Source organism: Bos taurus, chromosome 22 (assembly GCF_002263795.3).
Source record: "Bos taurus isolate L1 Dominette 01449 registration number 42190680 breed Hereford chromosome 22, ARS-UCD2.0, whole genome shotgun sequence".
Lineage (NCBI taxonomy): Eukaryota > Metazoa > Chordata > Mammalia > Artiodactyla > Bovidae > Bos > Bos taurus.
In genome coordinates, this window is record NC_037349.1 from 14,716,187 (window position 1) to 14,742,503 (window position 26,317).

The 26,317-nt window shown below is 44.1% G+C and overlaps 3 protein-coding genes and 1 long non-coding RNA gene across 15 annotated transcripts in view; 3 read left to right on the forward strand and 1 right to left on the reverse strand.

The window, feature by feature from the left end:
• The window catches only part of SEC22C (SEC22 homolog C, vesicle trafficking protein), a 26,872-nt gene extending 18,948 nt beyond the window's left edge, over positions 1-7,924 (reverse strand). For 2 of the 10 annotated variants that reach the window (XM_024983011.2, XM_010817526.4), the window contains exons 1-2: positions 6,598-6,944; positions 235-443 (exon numbers count right to left, since the gene is read on the reverse strand). In XM_024983011.2, the coding sequence (XP_024838779.1) occupies positions 235-416 (182 nt within the window). In that variant the 5' untranslated portion in view covers positions 417-443; positions 6,598-6,944. 10 annotated transcript variants of the gene reach the window in all.
• Positions 6,551-13,607, forward strand: LOC132343485 (uncharacterized). Its single transcript, XR_009492340.1, has 2 exons — positions 6,551-6,930; positions 10,824-13,607. It is a non-coding gene; the product is annotated as an uncharacterized lncRNA (long non-coding RNA).
• Positions 13,608-14,236: 629 nt separating this feature from the next.
• Positions 14,237-18,351, forward strand: SS18L2 (SS18 like 2). The gene is made up of 3 exons (NM_001205374.1): positions 14,237-14,431; positions 14,683-14,759; positions 17,751-18,351. The coding sequence occupies exons 1-3, from the start codon at positions 14,363-14,365 to the stop codon at positions 17,836-17,838; spliced, it is 234 nt and encodes a 77-aa protein (NP_001192303.1). The 5' UTR covers positions 14,237-14,362; the 3' UTR covers positions 17,839-18,351.
• A 6,009-nt stretch (positions 18,352-24,360) lies between these two features.
• NKTR (natural killer cell triggering receptor) overlaps positions 24,361-26,317 on the forward strand; it is a 53,554-nt gene continuing 51,597 nt past the window's right edge. For 2 of the 3 annotated variants that reach the window (XM_005222600.5, XM_002696872.7), the window contains exons 1-2: positions 24,516-24,688; positions 24,818-24,898. In XM_005222600.5, the coding sequence (XP_005222657.1) occupies positions 24,841-24,898 (58 nt within the window). In that variant the 5' untranslated portion in view covers positions 24,516-24,688; positions 24,818-24,840. Of the gene's footprint in view, positions 24,466-24,515; positions 24,689-24,817; positions 24,899-26,317 lie in introns of those variants that run through there. The other variant, XM_005222601.5, reaches the window with a different exon arrangement.

The window sequence follows — 26,317 nt, forward strand, 5'->3', positions numbered from 1 at the left end:
GACTGGGTGACCCGGTGCTCACAGTGCTCATGGCCTCTCCGCTCACAGTGAGGTGGGAGTGAGGCTGCAAAGCTCGAGCGCCTTTGATTCTACTATAGATACACGACCTCGAACCACTGTCTGACATGAGACCTCCTCTTCATATGGTGTGATTAGCATAATGCCACTTCTGCTCATGGTTCAGAGTGACCCAAATTGGGTTGATATTCTGGAACAGGAAACAGGCTTGCTTACTGGATGCTGAAGTCACATCCTTCTGCGGAACCTCGACCTGGATACTGGGCCAGTCGCAAGGCTAAAGTCTTGAGGCGTCTCCTGCATTCCAGGAAGTCTTGGCTGTGGTAGAAATCAGTGGAGGCCGAGAGCGGCAGTCCATCCCTCACCCTTACCACGCAGGCAAAAAGGATCAAGGACATGGTCCGCAAGAGAAGTCATGAGGACACCTGAGGAAGGAAGGTCACCTTGTTACTGAGGGCCCAGTGATGAGCTGGCAGCACCCCACCCTGGAAATGTTCACTCTGGGTTGTCTCGCCCTCACCTCTACCATAAATGCAAATGTGTGGCTTTTATTATAACTTCCCTGCCCTCTGTTGCTAGATCACTCCCAACTGTCGCCCCTCCATTAGCCTCCCTGTCTCATCTTCACTTGAAATCCTCCTTTTCCTTCTCTCTAATGAATGTCTCCATTTCCAGAGTTAAACCAACTGGGATGAGGCAATGGAGATGTGAGGAAGCAGGCCGAAAGGGAGCCATGGCAGTGACAGTGAGGAATAGGACACAGGCCGCAAGATGGCCCCAAAGGGCCAGGAAGAGCCTGATGCTGATGCAGCAGGGACGGGGTCCAGGGAGCTGTGCATTTCAGGTGCTCCATGAAGGTAAGTGCTGAGTGGTTCACTTGCCATATCCTGACCTGCAGTGGAGGGATTCTGAGCGTTTAACCTAAAGCTGGTGGCAAGGAAGGCAGAAGGCGAAAAGAAAAGAGAGGATAGCGTGTCCTCCTGAATTTCTTCACGTTTGACACTGAGCCAATCTTCAGAATGATGACTGAGTTCCTCCAGATGGCTAAAGCAAGTCATTTAGCAAATGATATTATGGTAAGATACTAAATATTTAGCCATGATAGGTGAGCACCATTAAGAAACACTAGGAAACAGATTTGGAGGCCTCGTGGTGCCTGAGGCAAACTGGAACAAGGTGCTTCTCAGGGTGGAAACAGCCCTGGACCAGTTCTGCAGGCAGAGCCTGGCGAGGGTTTCAGCCCCCATCTGCAACTTCTGCGTGTACTCGCACGGGGCGTAACCTCACACCTGCGTGCAGCAGCCCTGCACCCAGGGATTAGGGGGTGGCTCTATCAGCTTTCATGCATCTTCCCATGTATCCACACATCCTGTTTCACAGACCCTGTTGTCAGGGCCTCTACCTGGATAGGATATTAGCAGGTGTGTGCACTGCCAAAGAACAATGGGGATGTAATCTGGCACCTCAATTCCCATGAGCAGTAGGAAACGGGAGCCCCAGGATACACGCTGCTCTTTTCACCTCTGTGGCTCTGTGCATTCTTCACCTGAGTTCACACTCCTCAGATCTCACATCCAAATCCACACCAAGGACTGTCTCCAATACACCCTCCTAGAAGTACTTTTACCTCTCTCTAAATTCCCAGAGAAACTACCTCCTTGTTTTCTGTGTTACTGACTTACCATTTCTACTACCAAGGGTAAGTTCTAAGAATAAAGGCCATATCTGTAATGGATGAATGGATAATTAATCCCAGTTTAAACAGGAAGAAACTGCAGTAGTATAAAAATAACAGAAGGCTAAAGGCTTCCCCAGTGGCTCAGATGGTAAAGAATATGCCTGCAATGCAGGAGACAGGAGTTCAATCCCCAGGTCGGGAAAATCCCCTAGAGAAGCGAATGGCAACCTACTCCAAGAGTATTCTTGCCTGGGAAATCCCATGGACAGAGGAGTCTGGTGGGTTACAGTCTGTGGGGACGCAAAAGAGTCAGACATGACTTACCCACTAAACAACAACAACTACAAAATAAAAATTAGTCTACAAGGCAACAGACCATACATAGCCCATTTCTCCAATCTCCCCAGACTTTCCATTGAGGGGTAAAAATGTAAAAAATCTAAGGAACTAGGAAAGGAAGAAATAAGCAAGAAATAAAATGACTCCTATCTGCAGATGACATAATTGTCTACATGGAAGATCCCCAAGAACCTACAAAAAAACAAAAACAAAAAAACCTCCTAAAATGAAGGAGGAGTTCAACAAGGTTTCAGAATATAAGATCAACATACAAAAATCTATTCTTTTTCTACATACCAGCAATGGATCATAGAAACAAAAATTTTAAATAACATTTATCATCATCCCCAAAATGATCTCAATAAAGCTATACTTTTTTTAATGCAATGTTAGTTGCTCAGATGTGTCCGACTATTTGTGATCCCATGGACTGTAGCCCAGCAGGCTCCACTATCCATGGGATTTCCCAGGCAAGAATACTGGAGTGGGATGCCATTTTCTTCTGCAGGGAATCCTCCTGACCCAGGGATCGAATCCAGGTCTCCTGCAGGCAGATTCTTTACCATCTCAGACACCAGGGAACCCCATTTTTAATGCAATACTTAGGTGTAAATCTAACAAAACATGTATGGGACTTGTAGGCTGAAAACTATAAAACACTGCTGGAAGAAATCAAAGAAGTCCTAAGTGAGGAGATATACCATGTTATGAACTAGAAGACTCAACATAGTAAAGATCTCCTCCCAAAGTGATATACAGGTTCAATATAATTCCTGTAAAAATATCAGCAAGATAGTTTATAGATATAAATAAGAATATTCTAAAATTTATACGGAAAGGCAAGGAAGCTAAAATAGCTAAAACAATTTTGAAAAAGAATAAAGGGGACCATACCTCACAATCCTATTTCAAGACTTGTTGTATAGCAACAGTAATCAAGGCTGTGTGTTATTAGCAGAGGGATAGGCACACAAATCAGTGAAACAGAATACAGAACCCACAAATTAGACCTACACAAGAACAGTCAAATGATTTTGGCAATGGTACAAAAGCAATTAAATGGAAGAAGGACAGACTTTTCAACAAATGGTGCTGGAGCAATGAATATCTATAGGGAAAGAAAGAGGGAGAAAGGGAGGTGTGAATGGACGGAAGGAAAAGACAAAAAGAGAATCTTGACCTAGTCTCACACCTTACATAAAAAGGAAATCAAAACAGATCATAAATTTAAATGTAAAAACTAGAAGTATAAAAGTAGAAGAAAACAAAGAGAAAATGTTCAGGACTTGAGGAAGGTTCTCAGGTATGAGACCAACAGCACAATCCATAAAAGAAACTGCAGTAAATTGGATTTTATCAAAGTTTAAAACTTTTGCACTGCCTAAATCCACGTGAAGAGGATGAAAAGAAAAGCAAGAGAGTGGGAAAAATATTTTTAAACCACACACCTCCAAAAGGACTCTAGATATTTAGAATTTTTTTAAAGCACTCTCAAAAGCCAACAGTGATAACAAAGATCCAGTTAGAAAATGGACAAAGCACATGAACAGACATTTCACCAAAGAGGATATAGAGATGGCAAAAAAGAATGGGAAAAGATATCTAGCATCTCTAGCTATTAAGGGAAACGCAACTTAAGATCACAGTGAGATAATATTACTTACTGATTAGAACAGATACAAAAATTTTGAGTGACAGTATCAAATGCTGGCAAACGTGCATAGGAATGGGATCTCTCACACACTGCTGAGAAGACTTTAACATAGGACAGTCACTCTGGAAAATAAGTTTGGCATGGAATATAAGTTTGGCAGGTTTTTTTTTAACTAAACATGCAATTATCATACAATCTATCAGTCATACTCTGTACTATCTCTGCACATTCTTGTCAGGATAACTGCCGTTGCTGTTCAGTTGCACAGTCGTGTCCGACTCCTTGTGACCCCATGGACTGCAGCCAGGCCTCCCTGTCCCTCGCTGTCTCCCGGAGTTTGCCCAAGTTCATGTCCATTGAATCAGTCAGTATAATTACTTTAACATAAAAATGGAAATAAGTATTAACTTAAAGTTTTTAATCCCTTACTTAAATTCAGCTCATACTTGTTTTTTATGTTTAAATGTCATTTAAAAATGTCTCTACTAGTAGAACAATATTCTTTTATGCTAATTAACTGTAATTCTGATGATTTATGCATGCATATTGAAGGGCATGTTTTATAGGGAGCAGCTCTGCAACTAAATAACATTTCCAAACTGGAAGGTACTATAATTTCTGAATTCATTATAATAAAAGCTGCTTGCAGATAACCAGAATTCAGTTTATAAAAGGAAAGCAGTGGCATGAATCTGGAAAATCATGCCTCAGTTACAGAAAAAGTTATACAAGGACAAAGGCAGCTGAAGAGTGCTCACACAGACACACAAATCTGTCTTACTAGCTCCTTCTACAGGCCAGGGGACCCTATAACCTAGCACCATGCCTGGCACATATTAGGAAGCTCTCAATATAACTTTTAAACTAATAAAGCTTATCTAAAAACTAAGTTTCAGAACTAATAAAAAAGCTTTCCTACAATAAATCTCCACTTGGAAAAGAGAAAGGTTTACATAAATGAAAAATTTTAAAAGAAACTGAAGTAGTAATCAAATATAGCACCCTAGTTACTATTAGAGTTTATAAAAATTATATTTTAATCTGCCTCTGCCATTTCCCAAATCCTTTTCTCAGCATCTATTTATAAACTGATCATATTATCAATTGTCCCTTTTCTACTAGCAAAAGGCTGTGCTTAGCTGGAGGGCAGCCTGGTTCCCACTGGTTTCTTTTCATCTCTGTATCCTTAACCCTCTTCCAAACCTCTACCACATACACTTCTCCTCCTCTTTCCAAAGAGGGAAAAAGGGGGAAAGACAAACAGCACTAAACAACCAGGCCTTACCAAACAAATTTAAATAAGCAAAACAAGTTTGACTTGGCACACATATATCCAAACACAAGGGTTCACCATAAGGCATTGCTCACATCTTAAAACCACAATACATAGGACAAAATAGAGAAAATTACGTTTCCCTTACTGAATTCACCTTCAGCCACAGGACTTGAGAATTGGGCACACCTCATTTGCAGTTCAAGAAAGTGCTTTGGTTCTGCATTGCTTGGGGATGAGGTAGGGAGGAGGCTTACAGGTCAAGTTTGCCATTCCTTAGGAGCTAAGAAGAGTAGGGGATGGAATTTGATACCAACTAATACTATATGCCAGGTTTCCCAGGTGGCTCAGTGGTAAAGAATCCACATGCCAACGCAGCAAACACAGCAGACATCTGCTGTTCGATCCCTGGGTCGGGAAGATCCCCTGGAGAAGAAAATAACAACCTACTCCAGTATTCTTACCTGAGAAATCCCATGGATAGGGAGCCTGGTGGGCTACAGTCCACGGGGTCACAAAGAGTTTGACATGGCTGACAGTGCGTGCACACACACACACACACACACAGAGTATTATATGCCAGGCACTATGCTATGAATTTTTACACTGATGATGCTTAATGCTCATAACTATCTATGAGGTGGGTATGATCTATACTGGACAGATGGGGAAATGGTAGTTCTAAAGCTCAAGTGGTAGAGCTAGTATTCCATCCCAAACTTCCTTACTCAGAAATACTGGAAAGCCTGTGGTCTTTCCAGTACACTCTGTGTCTCTAAATCCAATCTTTGGGATTACAGCAACTCTGTCTTGCTAAAACAGTTCCTTTCCCTAGAGCATTCATACTTAGAATGAATCAGAGATCTGTTAATAAAAGGAGCCAAGACCTAGGGTTACACTAGTTACAACTGCTCCTCACTCATTGTATTCCTTTGGATAAGTCACTTTTCCTCTCTGATCAGCAATCATTTTTGGATGCCTTTGATCTCTGAGGCTCTAAAGGATAAAAAGCTTTGGGACCCCAAAATGTTCTCTGTGTTGTAAACACAAACTCTTAGAGCTATAACAACATTGCCTAAAATGTGTTTTCCAGGGCAAACCATTATGTCAATTTAATTCTATTTAGCAATAACAAAGGAGTCAATTATTTACATTTTCATTTTACTAAAATTATCTCTATCAGAATCAATTTCTTTCTTTGTACATTTAATGAAAATTGACCCTATCCACCGTCTGAATTTTATTTCTTTCCTGACCATGTCACAAATTTCACCAATTACTTTTCACCACTGGGAATATTCTTTTGTGGCTTTGATGTCTACAAACCTAATTAAGCACTGGAGTGCTTAATCCTTCTGGCACTGGAATCTAGATGTAATCCTATAACGGGCACATATGCTCATCAGCTCCGACATCTGATGTTCACAAAAGCTGGTCTACTAAACCCAGTATCTGGTAAACCAAGTCTTACAAGATCGGCACGCTAAGGGAAGTTTGTTATTAAAATACTCTGACGTGAGGTTCGTGGATTATTAAGTAAACAATCATCCCATCATTCGGACACACCCCGTCTCCTCCCACTGTGGGCAGCGCTCCACCGGCATCTGGCAACTGAGGGTTCCCACAGGCTCGCACCTTGGGTCGTCCTGGAGTCAGGAGAGCAGCTGGCGGCAGAAAGGGGAGCCGAGACTTCGGGAAGCCCCAAGAAGCCCTGGAGAACTAAACCGGGCCAGAGGGCCGGACGGGCCGGGGTGTAGGGGGCTCCACTTCCAGGCCCGCCCTGCGCCACACCCGAACCCGCCTGCTCTCGGCTAACGGACCGCAGCGCCCGCCTCAGCCCGCCAGCCCTCACCTCGCCCCGACAGCGGCCTCCGGGAGTCGGCGCCCTCCCGCCGCGCCACCCTCCGCCTCCTCTGCAATCAGCCCACCCGGCAGACCTGGCCCGGGTCACAGGCAGCCCAGGCACAGGTAGACGACCCTGCGCATGCGCGAGTCTTGAACCACAACATCTCCCCTGCCCCAGCTTATTCGCTGGTGCCGAGCAACACCCACACCCAAACCGACCAATCCTGGCGCGCCTCCACTGCCGGGTCCCAGAGGAGTCTTGATTGAAAGACTTCTTAAAGGGCTTCGACCCAAATGTAGATTGGGCATGGCTGGGGTGCGCCTGCCAACTTTCCTCGCGTCTCCCGGTTCTCACCCGCGTGGGTCTGAGGTCCAAGTATGTAATTCCCACGTCCGGAGGTTCGAAGAGGCTTCTCAGTTTAAGCTTAGTTTGAAGCCGGGATAGCGAAAGGTTCTGATGTGTGGAAGTAAGGAGGTTCCGCGTGACGACGCGATACGCCCGGGGCGTGGGTTCGGCTATCTGCTGGGCGAGAGGCCCGAGACAGTCAAACCAAAGATCACAGACTGCTGCCACCCTGGATGAGGTGCCAAAGTCCGGCCCCAAGGGACTCCAATCTGGGGGGCGGACGTACTCACAGACTGGTGATTGATCAATTGGTGATTTATTCATTTAACAAATCGTAAGCACCTGCTGCGAACCAGACACTATGTCAGGAACTGCGGACAAAACGAGTAACTTCTGATACTAAAATCTATATTAAGAGGAGAGAGAAGACTGACAGCACCCATACTGCAATATACAACACATGTTTAAGTACAAACTGAGCTATGTACTCACCGGAGAGGAGCATGGGTTTTGAAAGGGTTTACTGGAGCTTCTGGCCTGGATTTGGTGGTTCAGGGGGGCTTCCTTGACACTGGATGAGTAATAGCTAACTAGGCAAAGGGAGGAAGAGTGCTTCAGACAGACAGATGTATAAAGAACTCTGTGCGGACTATAGCAGGGCTCCTTGAAAGATGAAAACCAACCCTGGGTTGGGGAGTGGTGAGGGGAGGTGGGTGGGGAGTTGTTTAATAGGCACAGGCTTTCACTTGGGGAAAATGAAAAAGTTCTGGAAACGGATAGTGGTGATGTTTGCACAACAATGTAATGTACTATATATCACAGAACTGTACATTTAAAAATGGTGAAAATGGTAAGTTTTATGTTATGTACATTTTGCCACCAAAGAGGAAAAATAAACTCAGAGTTTAGAGAGTAAAGAAGTAGAGTAAAAGCCACTAGAGAATAGAAGAGGTAAGATCATGTAAGGTAATGGAGGCCATAGTAGAATTTGGTACAGGTGAAAACTGATTTGATTTATATTTTGTAAAAACCACTTTGGCTGCTGATATTAAGATCAAAATGGAGATGGCTCTTGGAAACTGTGGTAGGGCCAGTTGGGAAGTCAATGCAGTTGTCTGGACAAGAGAAGATGAAGCTAGAATTTAGGCTGGAACAGTGTGAAGCAGAAGAGAACTGGGCAGTCTGCAGAGAAATGTAGAAGCAAAATCAATAGGACTTGGTGATGAATTGGATGTGAAAGGGTGACAAAGTAGCTTCAAGGATAATGCCATTTTCCACAAGTGATGCTTTGTGAAGTTTATATTGCCAGCCCTTGGCCCTGATTTCCAATCAAAGAGCCAGCCACAAACTTCAACATCTCCATTAGAGGTCACCTCAAACTGCACACATCCAGAGCTGATTTATCACTTACCCTTAGCCCTCTGTGAAATGGGATAAAACCCCCTCCACGGGATGAATAAAGGAATTGTGGAGAGAGAGCACAGCAAAGCAAATGAGCCTGCTCTGGATCAGGGCCACCACTCAGGGAAATGAAGCTCTAGAAGGCAGAATTGCCCTGATACCCTTTTTGAGGAGTAAAACTTTCCAAGATCTGCATCCTCAGTGAAATGGCTGCTTCTCACTCTGTGCTACAGAGAAAACCAACCTTACTCCCATGTTCATCATGGACGGACTAGACAAGAGAGAAGACAGCCAGAGTTTTAGTTTTTTTTTTTTTTTTTCAGAGTTTTAGTGGCCTTTTTTCAGAGTTTTAGTGGTTGCCAGTGACCCAGACAATCATGATGGTGTGATAACTCACCTAGGGCCAGACATCCTGGAATGTGAAGTCAAGTGGGCCTTAGGAAGCATCACTATGAACAAAGCTAATGGAGGTGATGGAATTCCAGTTGAGCTATTTCAAATCCTAAAAGATGGTGCTGTGAAAGTGCTGTATTCAATATGCCAGCAAATTTGGAACACTCAGCAGTGGCCACAGGACTGGAAAAGGTCAGTTTTCATCCCAATCCCAAAGACAGGCAATGCCAAAGAATGCTCAAACTACTGCACAGTTGCACTCATCTCGCACGCTAGTAAAGTAATGCTCAAAATTCTCCAAGCCAGGCTTCTACAGTCTGTGAACTGTGAACTTCCAGACATTCAAACTGGTGTTAGAAAAGGCGGAGGAACCAAAGATCAAATTGCCAACATCTGCTGGATCATCGAAAAAGCAAGAGAGTTCCAGAAAAACATCTACTTCTGCTTTATTGACTATGCCAAAGCCTTTGACTGTGTGCATCACAACAAACTGTGGAAAATTCTGAAAGAAATGGGAATACCAGACCACCTGATCTGCCTCTTGAGAAATCCATATGCAGGTCAGGAAGCAAAAGTTAGAACTGGAAAATGGAACAACAGACTGGTTTCAAATAGGAAAAGGAGTATGTCAAGGCTGTATATTGTCACCCTGCTTATTTAACTTATATGCAGAGTACATCATGAGAAACGCTGGGCTGGAAGAAGCACAAGCTGGAATCAAGATTGCCAGGAGAAATATCAATAATCTCAGATATGCAGATGTCACCACCCTTATGGCAGAAAGTGAAGAAGAACTAAAGACCCTCTTGATGAAAGTGAAAGAGGAGTGAAAAAGTTGACTTAAAGCTCAACATTCAGAAAACTATGATTAAGGCATCCGGTCCCTTCACTTCATGGCAAATAGATGAGGAAACAGTGTCAGATGCCAGAAGCCAGCACGGGAGTTCCACCAATGACAAAGGTCATGGGGAGAGGATCTGACATGCAAAGGCAATCAGAACTCGAGACGCCCCCTGGACCTGCCCGAGCATCTACCCCAAAACCAAAATCTGTCTGTTTTACTATTTCACAACTTTCACCAACTCTTCTGACATTAACGGGGGGCTATCCCCGACCACCTTTCTCTGTAAGAAAATCAACTTAAAACTGTAGTTAATAAGTCTCCTGGGCATAATAGGAGTGTTTCAATTCAAACCCCTCTGATGACTTTCTAGCTTGCCTGACAGGTTTGTTCAGATTCACAGCCTCCCAACCACGAGAGGCATGGGAAGCTTAAGGTATTCTAACAATGCAGAGCTTCTCAGAGAGTTAAAATTGTTAGATTAGAACTAGTAGAGGATTTCTTTGTTGAGCTAATGCTTGCTGCCAAGTTTCCATATCCCTTACCTACTGTGTCCCTGGGAGTGTATTGATTAATATAATTGGTGTATAGGAATGTAAGTAGTAGCTTTAGTGTTTGTAACCTTGGACCCTTGAGTTAATTCTTTTCTTGTTATAGCCCACCACACTTTTGCCCTATAGGAATGCAACTTTATCTAATGCTTTCAGAGGGTGGCGCCTGACTTTAGAATAATCTCCTTTAGAGAAAAATAAGTTTTCTGAAGAAAGGGTCATAAAATGTTAACAGGCCTCCTGGCCAGAAGATGATGTAAATCACCTAAAGCTTTTGCATATGATAAGTTTGCAGAAAGAAAGCCTGGCTTCGATAAGCATCAAGGACTGCTGACCTTGCATGATTCTACCCCCTCCCCCGCCCCCATTACCCTCTATGCACAACTTAAGGTATAAAAACTACTTTGGAAAATAAAGTTGCGGGCCTTGCTCACCGAAGCTTGGTCTCCCCATGTCGTCCTTTCTCTTTCCTTTTCTTTTTCAGGCTGATCCCCTGGAGCGCAGGGGCCCTCTGCATTCACTTTACTGCCTGGGCTTCTAAGACCCACTCGAGAAGGTGCCCAGGGTGGGGCACCTTCCACGATTTGAGTAGTCGCCTGCGGCCTACATGAACAGAGCAAGTCCCGTGCTGGGGCTTTATTGGCTTTCTGCGTAAACCAAGGAATATCAGCCTCTTTTCTCTCCTCTATTTTCTTAACTGCAAAATTCTTTCCTTATCTCTCTCTATTTCTATCCTTTTCACCAATGTCGTCCTCCCGAGGGAATCCCTGGATCCAACTGGGGCTGGACCCCAGTAGTCATACTTAATTTTGGGGGCTCCCAAATCACTGCAGATGATGACTGTAGCCATGAAATTAAAAGACACTTACTCCTTGGAAGGAAAGTTATGACCAACCTAGATAACATATTAAAAAGCAGAGACATTACTCTGCCAACAAACGTCGGTCTAGTTAAGGCTATGGTCTTTCCAGTGGTCATGTATGGATGTGAGAGTTGGACTATAAAGAAAGCTGAGCGCCGAAGAATTGATGCTTTTGAACTGTGGTGTTGGAGAAGACTCTTGAGAGTCCCTTGGACTGCAAGGAGATCCAACCAGTCCATCCTAAAGGAAATCAGTCTTGAATATTCATTGGAAGTACTGATGTTGAAGCTGAAACTCCAATATTTTGGCCACCCGATGTGAAGAGCTGACTCATTTGAAAAGACCCTGATGCTGGAAAAGATTGAAGGTGGGAGCAGAAGGGGACAGCAGAGGATGAAATGGTTGGATAGCATCACGGACTCAATGAGCATGAGTTTGAGTAAGCTCCCTGAATTGGTGATGGACAGGGAGGCCTGGCGTGCTGCAGTCCATGGGGTCGCAAAGAGTTGGACATGACTGAGTGACTGAACTGAACAGCGGTAAAAGTGTGGCCCAAGAGGTTGGCCCAGCTCCCTCTTTGTATGTTGCGGCAAACCACCTCCGCACTATAGTGCATAGGCAGCACAGTTCAGTTCAGTTCAGTCGCTCAGTCGTGTCCGACTCTTTGCGACCCCATGAATCACAGCACGCCAGGCCTCCCTGTCCATCACCAACTCCTGGAGTTCACTCAAACTCACATCCAAATCGAGTCGGTGATGCCATCCAGCCATCTCATCCTCTGTTGTCCCCTTCTCCTCCTGCCCCCAATCCCTCCCAGCATCAGAGTCTTTTCCAATGAGTCAACTCTTCGCATGAGGTGGCCCAAGTATTGGAGTTTCAACTTTAGCATCAGTCCTTCCAAAGAACACCCAGGATTGATCTCCTTTAGAATGGACTGGTTGGACCTCCCTGCAGTCCAAGGGACTCTCAAGAGTCTTCTCCAACACCACAGTTCAAAAGCATCAATTCTTCAGAGCTCAGCTTTCTTGACAGTCCAACTCTCACAACCATACATGACCACTGGAAAAACCATAGCCCTGACTAGATGGACCTTTGTTGGCAAAGTAATGTCTCTGCTTTTGAATATGCTATCTAGGTTGGTCATAACTTTCTTCCAAGGAGTTCAGTTCAGTTCAGTCACTCAGTTGTGTCCGACTCTTTGCGACCCCATGAATCGCAGCACACCAAGCATCTTTTAATTTCATGGCTGCAATCACCATCTACAGTGATTTTGGAGCCCCTAAAAATAAAGTCTGCCACTGTTTCCCCATCTATTTCCCATGAAGTGATGGGACCAGATGCCATGATCTTAGTTTTCTGAATGTTGAGATTTAAGCCAACTTTTTCACTCTCCTCTTTCACTTTCATCAAGAGGCTTTTTAGTTCCTCTTCACTTTCTGCCATAAGGGTGGTGTTATGCATATCTGAGGTTATCGATATTGCTCCTGGCCATCTTGATTCCAGCTTGTGTGTCTTCCAGCCCAGCGTTTCTCATGATGTACTCTGCATATAAGTTAAATAAGCAGGGTGACAATATACAGCCTTGACATACTCCTTTTCCTATTTGGAACCAGTCTGTTGTTCCATGTCCAGTTCTGACTGTTGCTTCCTGACCTGCATACGGATTTCTCAAGAGGCAGGTCAGGTGGTCTGGTATTCCCATCTCTTTCAGAATTTTCCATAGTTTATTGTGATCCACACAGTCAAAGGCTTTGACATAGTCAATAAAGCAGAAATCAGTGTTTTTCTGGCAGCACAGATCAGATCAGATCAGTCGCTCAGTCGTGTCCCACTACTTGCAACCCCATGAATCGCAGCACGCCAGGCCTCCCTGTCCATCACCAACTCCCAGAGTCCACTCAGACTCACATCCATCGAGTCAGTGATGCCATCCAGCCATCTCATCCTCTGTCATCCCCTTCTCCTCCTGCCCCCAATCCCTCCCAGCATCAGAGTCTTTTCCAATGAGTCAACTCTTCGCATGAGGTGGCCAAAGTACTGGAGTTTCAGCTTTAGCATCATTCCTTCCAATGAAATCCCAGGGCTGATCTCCTTCAGAATGGACTGGTTGGATCTCCTTGCAGTCCAAGGGACTCTCAAGAGTCTTCTCCAACACCACAGTTCAAAAGCATCAATTCCTCGGCGCTCAGCTTTCTTCATAGTCCAACTCTCACATCCATACATGACCACAGGAAAAACCATAGCCTTGACTAGACGAACCTTTGTTGGAAAAGTAATGTCTCTGCTTTTGAATATTTTATCTAGGTTGGTCAAAACTTTCCAAGGAGTAAGCGTCTTTTAATTTCATGGCTGCAGTCACCATCTGTACTGATTTTGGAGCCCAGAAAAATAAAGTGTGACACTGTTTCCACTGTTTCCCCATCTATTTCCCATGAAGTGATGGGACCGGATGCTAGCACAGGGAGGTGGTTAAAAGCAAGAATTCTAAAGCCAGACTGCTTCTGTTCAGATGCTGGTTTTGCCCTTAGCAGCTAGGAGATCTTGGGCAAGTTACCTAATCTCTGCTTTCTCATCTGTAAAACGGAAAAAATAATAGTGCTTTTTAGGGTAGTAAATCTGATTTTTTTTTTTAAGGGCCCAAAGGAAAAAGAGGGCTATATGCGAGTTTCTCCCTCAGCAAAAGCCGACACCGGTGTTTTCCTCGGCCTTGCAGGGTTTGGCTTGAAAGGAGGCAATGCCCAAAGTTCAGGGTCCAGATGCAGGCCTGTAGGCACCAGAGCGGTGTTTAAAGAGGTGTGAATGTCGACCCAGGTGGGCAAGCTCCCACAGAGTGGCGGTACCCAAAGCCTAAAAGCCCAGACGCTACCACGGATCCCGCCCCTAAGCCTAGCTTGCACACACGTAGAAGATCCACAAACAGCTCAAGATTCTCAGGGGTGGGGCCAGAGGAGGACGTCAAGATTCTCTCTTATTAAGAGCGTGCCCAATCACAAATGACGTTCTGCCTGTTCCCCGCCCCCTAGGTGGGAGGACCCAATCAACGTAGAGAGTGTAGGCTAACCTATCTTGGTCCCTGCTGCGGCCGTAGTACGTCTGACCGCTCTGGTCTAGATCAGGGGATCTGCCGGGCCTGAGGCCGAGTTCCACCCTGGCTTCCCGGGATGTCGGTGGCTTTCGTACCGGACTGGCTGAGAGGGAAGGCAGAAGTCAATCAGGAGACCATCCAGCGGGTAAGCGCTAACACGGGCAGAGAGTTCTTAGTAGAGATCCTAAATGGCTGCGGATGCTGGAAGCTTCCTGGAGTGAGCAGCTGAGACTGGTGGTGTGCGTAGGTGACTTGCTGTGAGGTGAGAATGAAGTCAGCAGAGGTGCTGGGGCTGGAAAGCCCGGCCTTAGGGGGAGCGGGGGCGGGGGGCGCAGAGGCGGCAGTGGTCCTCGCCGCCCTGACGTCATCGCACTGACCCTTTGTCTGGTCTTTTAGCTCCTGGAGGAGAATGACCAGCTGATCCGCTGTATCGTGGAATATCAGAACAAAGGCCGGGCGAATGAGTGCGTCCAGTGAGTCTCCTCTTTATTCCCTTAATTTGTGAGTGTGAAGGGGAAGCTAGTATTGGAATCCATCAGCTGACCTGAACTAGGAGTCTTGAGTGAGCACAGATAAGGCTCAGAGGAATTACTTACTTGCCCAAGATAATACGGACAGTACATTGTGAAGCCTGGAGTCAGACTTGGCTTCCTCTTCAAAACTTGAATTGTGCTCATTGCAGAGTCCTTGAAAAGCCATGCCGGCCGATGACAACAGGGATGGGGACGGTTCAGTTAAGCTCAGTTCAGTCGCTCAGTCGTGTCTGACTCTTTGCGACCCCATGAATTGCAGCACGCCAGGCCTCCCTGTCCATCACCAACTCCCAGAGTCTACCCAAACTCATGTCCATTGAGTTGGTTATGCCACCCAACCATCTCATCTTCTGCCGTCCCCTTCTCTTGCCCTCAATCTTTCCCAGCATCAGGGTCTTTTCAAATGAGTCAGCTCTTCGCATCAGGCGGCCAAAGTACTGGCGTTTCAGCTTCAACCTAAGTCCTTCCAATGAACACCCAGGACTGATTTCCTTTAGGATGGACTGGTTGGATCTTCTTGCAGTCCAAGGGACTCTCAAGAGTCTTCTCCAACACCACAGTTCAAAAGCATCAATTCTTCCGCGCGCAGCTTTCTTCACAGTCCAACTCTCACATCGATACATGACCACTGGAAAAACCATAGCCTTGACTAGACCGACCTTTGTTGGCAGAGTAATGTCTCTGCTTTTTAATATGCTTGTCTAGGTTGGTCATAACTTTCTTCCAAGGAGTAAGCGTCTTTTAATTTCATGGCTGCAATCACTATTTGCAGTGATTTTGGAGCTCAAAAAAATAAAGTCAGCCACTGTTTCCCCATCTATTTCCCATAAAGTGATGGGACAGGATGCCTTAATCTTAGTTTTCTGAGTGTTGAACTTTAAGCCATCTTTTTCACTCTCATTTTTTATTTTCATCGAAAGGCTCTTTAGTTCTTCACTTTCTGCCATAAAGGTGGTGTCATCTGCATATCTGAGATTATTGATATTTCTCCTGGCAATCTTGATTCCAGTTTGTGCTTCCTCCAGCCCAGCATTTCTCATGATGTGCTCTGCATATGAATTAAATAAGCAGGGGGACATTATACAGCCTTGACAGACTCCTTTTCCTATTTGGAACTAGTTTGTTGTTCCATGTCCAGTTCTAGCATTCGGAAAATGTCTCACGAAATGATGAGAGCGGTGGCTGTTTCTGGTCGTGGATCCCTGGCTCATATTTTTGTGGTAACACATACAAAGACCAATAAAAGTTCTCAGTTAAGACAGAGGTAAATTTGGCACAGTAATTTAAGGTCCTCTCTAGCCATATGCCAAGATGAGAGAAAACACTCTGTTTTCTAAGTGTAGTTCCAGGAATTATGCCCCGTTTATTACAGAAACAAAAAAGATTTTATTTCATTGCGAATGAAGCCATGCTTTCCCCACCCCCTAAAAAGTAACCCTCAATTCCTCACTGAACAGCTTAGTGGAGATATCCATCTTGGGTAAGTCTTTACATTGGACACTGGCATTTGGTGATTTGCTTTTTTACAGTTTATAGTAAACAACTCCCATTTTTCTATATGGAAAACCGTTGCCAAACACTCTATTTGGTGCAGTGATTCTCAAATTATGGGTAAGTTACCAAAATCTCCTCATGGACATTTTCACATTGCATGGTGCATGATTCCTGCCCCCTAGTCTGATTTGGGGCTCGACCCCTTGACTGAGAAATGCGATCGTAGTAAACATGCTTTTATCATGGAAGTGTCTTGTCCTTTCTTTAACTTTTTTCAAGATTTTTTTTGGCCTTGTACCACATGGGATCTTAGTTCCCTGCCTGTGTGCGTGCTTAATCGCCTCAGTCGTGCTGTGTGACCCTACAGACTGTAGCTGACCAGGCTCCTCTGTCTATGGGATTCTCCAGGCAAGAATACTGGAGAAGGTTGCCATGCCCTCCTCCAAGGGATCGTCCCTACCCAGGGATTGAACCTGTGTCTCCTACATTGCAGGAGGATTCTTTTAACTGCTGAGCCACCAGGGAAACCCTTAGTTCCCTGACTAGGGATCTGACCTGTGACCCTGCAGTGGAAGTATGGAGTCCTAACCCTGGACCTCCAGGGAATTCCCTGTTCAAGATTTTTTTATAAGTAATACTGAGTATCAGGCACTACTTCAGCTACTGGGAAATCATTACCAAAACAGATACCAGCTCTGCTTTCATGGAGCTTACATTATAGACTGTAGAATCATATAATTAGGCATATAATAATAAGTGCTTTGAATAAGAATAAAGCACAGTAAATGGGAGGAAGTGCTAGTTTATACAGGTTATCTTTGATGTGGCATTTGGGTAGACACCTTAGGTGAGGAAGGCAGCTATGCAAATGTGTGAATCAAAGTGAGCATGGGGTGAAGTCCCCCAGGCTAGAGCTTGCTGGATAGCTTCAAGTCTCTGCAAGGACTCCACTCTGGCCAGAACTTAGTGAGTAGAGGGAAAGTGACAGATGTGATCAGAGAGAGAGACTAGAGGCCCTGATCATGTAGGTCCTTATAGGCCATGAGAAGAGCTGAGCTTTACTCATAATGCGATGGGGACCTTTGAAGAGTTTTGAACAGAGGTATTACATGATCTTAACCTAAACTCTAAAATCACTCAGGCTGCTATGAGTATAATTACAGTAGGGGTACAAAGGTAGAACAGGGAGACAGGTTAGAGAGTGGTCCAGTACAGTGATCCAAGCAAGAAGTGATGGTGGCTTGGCCGAGAGATATAGCTGCGGTAGTGAGAAGTGAGAACAGGTAAGATTCTGGATGTATTTTCCTCTGATGTGTTAAATAGACACGTTGACAAAACTCATCTAGTCAGTAGATGAGCCATTCACTAGATAAAATTCTTTTCCAGTTTTTTGTTCAATAAAAATACACCTCTAATTTTTATGTTTTTCACCCATAGGTACCAGCATGTGTTACACAGAAATCTCATTTATTTGGCTACCATCGCAGATGCCAACCCAACCAGTGCTTCAAAAGCAATGGAATAGTCTTTCAGTTGGCTGTTGTGAGGAGTAATTGAATGTGATCTATTTCCTATGAAATGGATTTTTGCCAGCTCAACTGCTTAGAATGTGAATGGAACCTCTGTGGCTCTTCTAAAAATGTGAAAATGTAAAGAAAGCTACTAACTTAACCATATTCTCAGTATAAATACTTAATAATTAAGTGGATTCCCTCAATTAAGTTGACTCCAAGTGTCCTCCATCCTGAAATAAGTGTGTTTGGATAACAGAGATATAATGGGCATCTTCAAGTCAACCTTTTTAGTTTCAATCTGAAGAGGAAACTGAGCAGGTATTGGGCGATCAGCAGAAATTGGTGAGACTTTCCACTGAGACACTGCCAAATGGACGTGTGACTGTTTCTCCCTCCTGCCAGTTTGTGGTGGTGGACCCCTGACTGCTGTTTTCATGTTGCCTTGAAATAAAGCTTGCCTTTCCACAAAAGCCTGATATTAAGGTATAGAAATTTTCATGTAATGTCTTCCACTTGGTTTTTGAGGAAAAGTGTAAGGAGCTAAAAATACATGTAACACCACCACAGTCATTGCTAATAAAAAAATAGTAATTCTTAAGTATCATCCAACATCATCTACTAATAGAAGATGTGATGCCAAAGGAAGAGTATCTTTTTCTTTTCTATCCTTTTAAGGTTATTAGCTAGGCCTCTATAACAAAAGACAGATTAACAGAAGAAAAGCATATGCATTTATTTAATATGTTTACATGACATGGGAGCCTTCATAAGGAAACAAAAGACCCAAAGAAACAGTTAAACCTGAGCATTTTTATATATGAAGTTCGATGAAAAGTATAAAGTTTTAGAAAAATGTGATGGGACATAAGGGTATGAACTAAGTGTAGGAAACTGGGGGAAATTTAGCAAGGCCTTTTTGTTCAAAATCTCTGTCCCTCTGGGTGTGGGAGGGCACCTCTCATCTGAGAGTCACATGACCTGCTTTATGGGAGAAGGTCTGAGAGTCCCTCTAGGATCTGCTGTTTCTCAAATTCCTCCCTTAAAATATTCACTATGCCAAGGAGCTGTATTTTGGAGTGGCATGTCCTGAATTCTGTGATGTTCAATTTTCTTCTCTTCCCACAAAATGTGATTTTGTTGATGTGTCTGAAACAGGATCCCAACAAAATTCACACCCTGCATTTTGTTGACATCACTATGTCTGTAAAAATACTTAATTCCCTTTTCCTTTTTTTCCCATTTGTTGAAAAAAACATCATTTGCTCTAAAAATTTTGACATTTGTGTTGTATCCCTGTGGTGTGGTGTCATTATATGTCCCACTATGGCCCAGTTTTCCTATAAACTAGTAGATCAAGGTGCTTGTTCAGACTCAGATTCTAGTATCTGTGGCAAGAATATATCATAGGAAGTGATAGGTGCTTGCTTTTCCATCACATCAGGAAATAACCCAAAATGATTTATTATCAAGCTCCTGATAGCCTTTCACTTAAATTATGATCTACCCAGCTTTGATAGGTTATTTCATTCAGTTCAGTTCAGTTCAGTCACTCAGTTGTGTACGACTCTTTGTGACCCTATGAGTCGCAGCACACCAGGCCTCCCTGTCCATCACCAACTCCTGGAGTTCGCTCAAACTCACACCCAAATCGAGTCGGTGATGCCATCCAGCCATCTCATCCTCTGTTGTCCCCTTCTCCTCCTGCCCCCAATCTCTCCCAGCACCAGGGTCTTTTCCAATGAGTCAGCTCTTCGCATGAGGTGGCCCAAGTATTGGAGTTTCAGCTTTAGCATCAGTCCTTCCGAAGAACACCCAGGATTGATCTCCTTTAGAATGGACTGGTTGGACCTCCCTGCAGTCCAAGGGACTCTCAAGAGTCTTCTCCAACACCACAGTTCAAAAGCATCAATTCTTCAGAGCTCAGCTTTCTTGACAGTCCAACTCTCACAACCATACATGACCACTGGAAAAACCATAGCCCTGACTAGATGGACCTTTGTTGGCAAAGTAATGTCTCTGCTTTTGAATATGCTATCTAGGTTGGTCATAACTTTCTTCCAAGGAGTTCAGTTCAGTTCAGTCACTCAGTTGTGTCCAACTCTTTGCGACCCCATGAATCGCAGCACACCAAGCATCTTTTAATTTCATGGCTGCAATCACCATCTACAGTGATTTTGGAGCCCCTAAAAATAAAGTCTGCCACTGTTTCCCCATCTATTTTCCATGAAGTGATGGGACCAGATGCCATGATCTTAGTTTTCTGAATGTTGAGATTTAAGCCAACTTTTTCACTCTCCTCTTTCACTTTCATCAAGAGGCTTTTTAGTTCTCTTCACTTTCTGCCATAAGGGTGGTGTTATGCATATCTGAGGTTATCGATATTGCTCCTGGCCATCTTGATTCCAGCTTGTGCGTCTTCCAGCCCAGCGTTTCTCATGATGTACTCTGCATATAAGTTAAATAAGCAGGGTGACAATATACAGCCTTGACATACTCCTTTTCCTATTTGAAACCAGTCTGTTGTTCCATGTCCAGTTCTAACTGCTGCTTCCTGATCTGCATATGGATTTCTCAAGAGGCAGGTCAGGTGGTCTGGTATTCCCATCTCTTTCAGAATTTTCCATAGTTTATTGTGATCCACACAGTCAAAGGCTTTGACATAGTCAATAAAGCGGAAATCGATGTTTTTTCTGGCAGCACAGATCAGTCGCTGAGTCGTGTCCGACTGTTTGCAACCCCATGAATCGCAGCACGCCAGGCCTCCCTCTCCATCACCAACTCCTGGAGTTTACTCAAACTCATGTCCATTGAGTTGGTGATGCCATCCAGCCATCTCATCTTCTGTCGTCCCTTCTCCTCCTGCCCCCAATCCCTCCCAGCATCAGGGTCTTTTCCAATGAGTCAACTCTTCGCATCAGGTGGCCACAGTATTGGAGTTTCAGCTTTAGCATCAGTCCTTCAGTGAACACCCAGGACTGATCTTTAGGATGGACTGGTTGGACCTCCTTGCAGTCCAAGGGACTCTCAAGAGTCTTCTCCAATACCACAGTCCAAAAGCATCAATTCTTGAGCTCTCAGCTTTCTTCACAGTCCAACTTTCACATCCATACATGACCACTGGAAAAACCATAGCCTTGACTAGACGGACCTTTGTTGGCAGATAATGTCTCTGCTTTTGAATATGCTATCTAAGTTGGTCATAACTTTCCAAGGAGTAAGCGTCTTTTAATTTCATGGTTGCATCACCATCTGCAGTGATTTTGGAGCCCAAAAAATAAAGTCTACCACTGTTTCCCCATCTATTTTCCATGAAGTGATGGGACCAGATGCCATGATCGTTTTCTGAATGTTGAGCTTTAAGCCAACTTTTTCACTCTCCTCTTTCACTTTCATCAAGAGGCTTTTTAGTTCCTCTTCACTTTCTGCCATAAGGGTGGTGTTATCTGCATATCTGAGGTTATTGATATTTCTCCTGGCAATATTGATTCCAGTTTGTGCTTCTTCCAGCCCAGTGTTTCTCATGATGTACTCTGTATATAAGTTAAATAAGCAGGGTGACAATATACAGCCTTGACATACTCCTTTTCCTATTTGGAACCAGTCTGTTGTCCCATGTCCAGTTCTAACTGTTGCTTCCTGACCTGCATATGGATTTCTCAAGAGGCAGGTCAGGTGGTCTGGTATTCCCATCTCTTTCAGAATTTTCCACAGTTTATTGTGATCCACACAGTCAAAGGCTTTGGCATAGTCAATAAAGCGGAAATAGATGTTTTTCTGGAACTCTCTTGCTTTTTCCATGATCCAGCGGATGTTGGCAATTTTATCTCTGGTTCCTCTGGGTTTTCTAAAACCAGCTTGAATAACTGGAAGTTCACGGTTCATGTATTGCTGAATCCTGGCTTGGAGAATTTTGAGCATTACTTTAGTAGTGTGTGAGATGAGTGCAATCGTGTGGTAGTTTGAGCATTCTTTGGCATTGCCTTTCTTTGGGATTGGAATGAAAACTGACCTTTTCCAGTCCTGTGGCCACTGCTGAGTTTTCCAAATTTGCTGGCATATTGAGTGCAACACTTTCACAGCATCATCTTTCAGGATTTGAAATAGCTTAACCGGAATTCCATCACCTCCACTACCTTTGTTCGTAGTGATACTTTCTAAGGCCCACTTGACTTCACATTCCAGGATGTCTGGCTCTAGGTGAGTGATCACACCATCGTGATTATCTGGGTCGTGAAGCTCTTTTTTGTTCAGTTCTTCTGTGTATTCTTGCCACCTCTTCTTAATAATCTTCTGCTTCTGTTAGGTCCATACCATTTCTATCCTTTATCAAGCCCATCTTTGCATGAAATATTCCCTTGGTATCTCTAATTTTCTTGAGATTTCTAGTCTTTCCCATTCTGTTGTTTTCTTCTATTTCTTTGCATTGATCACTGAGGAAGGCTTTCTTATCTCTCCTTGCTGTTCTTTGGAACTTTATTCAGATGCTTATATCTTTCCTTTTCTCCTTTGCTTTTTGCTTCTCTTCTTCATTAGGGATTACCTAATGGTGATTTTTCTATGTTATCATTCTTTCTGCTTCTTTTATCTTTGTTCTGTCAAGAACTTTCCTTCTTTGAGATGTATCTGTTAAACGGGGCAAAGAGCTTCTTGTAAGTGAACCCCAAATTAAAACCTCCTTTTGTTGAGAGTCAAGGGTTTCAACCCAGGAAGGCTGTAATATGTAAACAGTGAAGAGAGACCTCATTTTAAATCCCAAATCTGTCAGAACCTCTGTAAGCTCTGTTTCCTAAGCTCTACAATGGAGATAAGAAAAGTAGTATCTGCCTCTTGAGGTTATGAGGTGGAGATTATGTGGTTGGGAGCTGGGCATGGTAAACATTCAAGTGTGTTAGCTGAAGGCTCTGGCCCTTTTCAGAGGCCCCGACTCATTCTGTCATCTGTAGGGTTCTATCCCATCATTGGTCTTCTCTGTTCTCTATTATTCATGTGGTTTGTGCTTGTACTCTATGCCAGGTAGGCTGCTGAAGGGCCTGATCTGATCAGCAAATATGGTAGGTGCTGTGCAGTGTCTTTAGTTTTGCATTGCTATGCTATGCTAAGTCACTTCAGTCGTGTCCGACTCTGTGCGACCTCATAGACGGCAGCCCACCAGGCTCTCCCGTCCCTGGGATTCTCCAGGCAAGAACACTGGAGTGGGTTGAGGATTTCCCATGAAAGCCTGGATTTCTAGCAATGCTGGATTACAGGTCCACAGTGAAAACTATCAGCTGGAGTGTGATAGCAGCTGCCCCCCACTCACGTTATTAGACAGCTTGAACACTTAAAAATCTGTCAAGAAGGTAGATCTCACGTTAAGTCTTTTTACCACAATAAAGTAAAAAGGAAAGAAAGCAGAGTGCTTGCCAGATCCTGGGTAGAGGGGAGAAGGAGCAGTTATTGTTTAATTGGTACAAAATTTTAGTTTTACAAGATGAAGATTGTCCTGTGGCTAGATGGTAGTGATGGTGATATAACAATGCGAATCTACTTGGTGCTTCTGAACAATAAGCTAAAAAAAGTTAAAAGACCAGTTTATGAAAAGTTAAAGTATATATTACAATTTTAAGAAAATAACGGAAAACAACAACCACCCAACAGTGTGGCCCATGGTAAAGATAAATCAATGTAGCAAATTGAGCGCAGAAATAGAACGGCACATATGTGGTCACAAAGCCAAGGTAATTCAATGTATAAAAGACAGTCTTTTCAACAAATGGTGGTGGAACTATGGTATATCCCTATGAGAAAAAAAAGAACTTCAGCTTCTACCTCACACCATATCCACAAATGCTGACAGATCATAGACGTACACCAAAAAGACAGGGTTATAAAATTTCTAAAAGGAAATATAGGAGAAAATCTTCATGACCTTGGGGTAGGCAGAGATTTCTTACACAGAGAAGCACAAACCATAAAAGAAAAAGTTGATCAAATGACTTCATAAAAAATTTAAAAACTGCTTTCCACAGCCACTATCAAAACAATGAAAAGGCAAGACAGACTGGGAGAAAATAGTCACAATTACATAAACCTAGCAAGGATTTGTATTCAGAATATACATACATCGTTTAACAACACGTTATTATACAGAATTCTTGCTTTCTATTAGACGAAGAACATGATTAAAATAAGGGCAAAGGTCTTGAACTGACAATTTAGAAAAGAGGTAGAATCGCCTTGAACACTATGCCCATGACGCTGGCCCCCAAAGCGGAAACGCACGTATAACTGTACCTAAACGGCCTTTGAAGTGAGACAGTCTAACAGGATAGGGTCATAACTACTCCCTGAGTAAAAAGAAAGTCAAAACTGTCAGTCTACCGATCCTCAACGACTTGATTCTCCAAACTCTTGCAGCTATGGACAATAAGGAAGCCTCGCGATATCTGCAAATACTTTGACACGGCCCTTGAGAAAGGACAACAGGAAGTAGAGAGCGCAGGCGCGTCCGGGGCTTCCCCACAGTTGGCGTCTGATTGCAACGTAAAGGAGGAAAGGGGCGGAGCAAAAAAGAACCAGCTCAGGTATAGGAGCGCGGGACTCGAGCTCCCAGGCATTCCCACGTAGGCGTAGCCGCTACTGTTAACCACCGCCTTCGAGTACGTGCTCTCGCGGTATTTGTCCTGGCTCTCGCGGGGTTTAGCGTGGCAATCAGAGACCCGGCCGGGGGGCGGAGGTGGCGGTCCGTTAGTGGCGTTGGCCTCCGGCCGCGGTGGCAGCGCTTTCTCCTCTGTCTACTGGGAGGTCTCAGGCTGGAGGCCAACCAGGTGAAGAGCGCGGCTGCATGTGTGTGCGCACTCCATGGGAGCCGGGAGGCCTGAGGTGAGAGGGAGCGGGTCTCGGCCTCCGGCGCTGTCGCGACAGGCCTGCGGGAGGTGACTGAGGCGCGGGCTCCGCCCCAGCCCCCGCCCCAGCCCCCGCCCTGACCGCTTTCCTCTCCATCTCTCCCAGCTTTTGCTGCCGCCTCGGTCGCTATGGGGGCGCAGGACCGGCCGCAATGCCACTTCGACATCGAAATCAACCGGGAGCCGGGTGAGCCGGGCCACTGGGGAGCCCTGCGGGGCCTTGGCTTGCCTTGGGGAAGGGGAGGGGTCTACCTTCATCAACCCTCCCCCAAGCCTTTTTGGGAACTGGTAGGCGCAGTCCGTACTCCCTTTTCTCCTGAGGGAAAATCTGTGGAGAGGAGGGTGGTCCGGATACAAACTAATCGGAGTCCAGGCCTCGTCCTCCCAAACTCCTTGCCCCTGCACCCCTCCTGAGTGTTCCTGCCCTGCCTTAGCGCCAGGAAAAGGGGTGCGATCCTTCTGGACTTTGTCTCTCACAATATCTCTAAGGAGCAAACACTCCCAATTTCGATTTCTGGTATCTTGCTCTGTACTATGAGCTTTGGACTCCTACGTTGTATATTTTCTAATTCTTGTGCATCATTAATAGGTTAACTTTGCTTTTATTTTTCCTTAAGTGTCTTTAGCCATAATTCCTTGGTTCATGGGGTAATGACTTAGCACAAGTCTTGGGCTTTAAACCAAAGCATTTAGTATCAACGGACTTGCAATGTGTGTTCTCTTCCATTACTGTTTTCTTTAGGGAATCCAGCCATTCCTTGGTATATTTTTTTGAAAATGAGATATTTTCTTCTCAAGGATAGTTAACTTCATTCTACGTAGCAGAGCGTGCGAGATTTCAAACAGTTTTCTTAGCTTTTTTTTTTTTTTTTTTTTACTGTGACAGAAGTTTTAATTGGAAGCATGTATACAGTCTTTCTGCAGATCTTGTTCAGCAGATTGTCTACTGTTCTAGACTGAGAATATAGCAATGCATAAAACAAAGGCCTCTCTTCCTTGTAGTTTATATTCTGTTGGAGGAAGACAGACAATAAACCAGAAAAAAAAAAAGTGTCTTGTAATAGGGGTACTGTTTTAATAGATTGGTCAGAAAAGGACATTTTAAGAGGATGACATTTAAGTAGACCTGAAAGAGAAGGTGAGGGTGTGGATATCTCAGAGAAGAACCTTCCTGATAGAGGAACAGATAATATGAAGGCCTTGACGAAAAAGTGTACCTTCTTGTTTGAGGAACAGAAAGTGTAGTAGCCTCCTTGACTTGATGAGAAAGCGTACCTTCTTGTTTGAGGAGTAAAGGAGGCAACTGAGTAGCACAAAATGAGTAAAGGCCAGAGTAAGAACTTTGACTCCGTGAGATAAAATGTTGAAAGGTTTTGAGCAAAGGAATGATGTGATCTTAGAAATTTTTGTTGCATTCTCTCTTCATCTTTTGAACCTTGAGGCTCTTAATCATTATTCTATAGTGAATTTTCGTTTTGAATAAGAAGGCTTATTTTTTTAAGAGTTAAAAATAGCATAGTCCTGGAAAGTAGAGGTCAAACAAAGGTTCTGTAGCCCTGGAAAGTACTCCTTATCTTGTACACATTCATATCCTAGTTTCGCAAAT

What these genes read in the sequence shown, in the direction of transcription:
- SS18L2 (NM_001205374.1), top strand. Translation starts at nt 14,363, where the DNA reads ATGTCGGTGGCTTTCGTACCGGACTGGCTGAGAGGGAAGGCAGAAGTC. An exon ending in ATCAGGAGACCATCCAGCGG is followed by an intron (nt 14,432 to 14,682) that starts GTAAGCGCTAAC and finishes CTGGTCTTTTAG; the next exon opens with CTCCTGGAGGAGAATGACCA. An exon ending in CGGGCGAATGAGTGCGTCCA is followed by an intron (nt 14,760 to 17,750) that starts GTGAGTCTCCTC and finishes TTTCACCCATAG; the next exon opens with GTACCAGCATGTGTTACACA.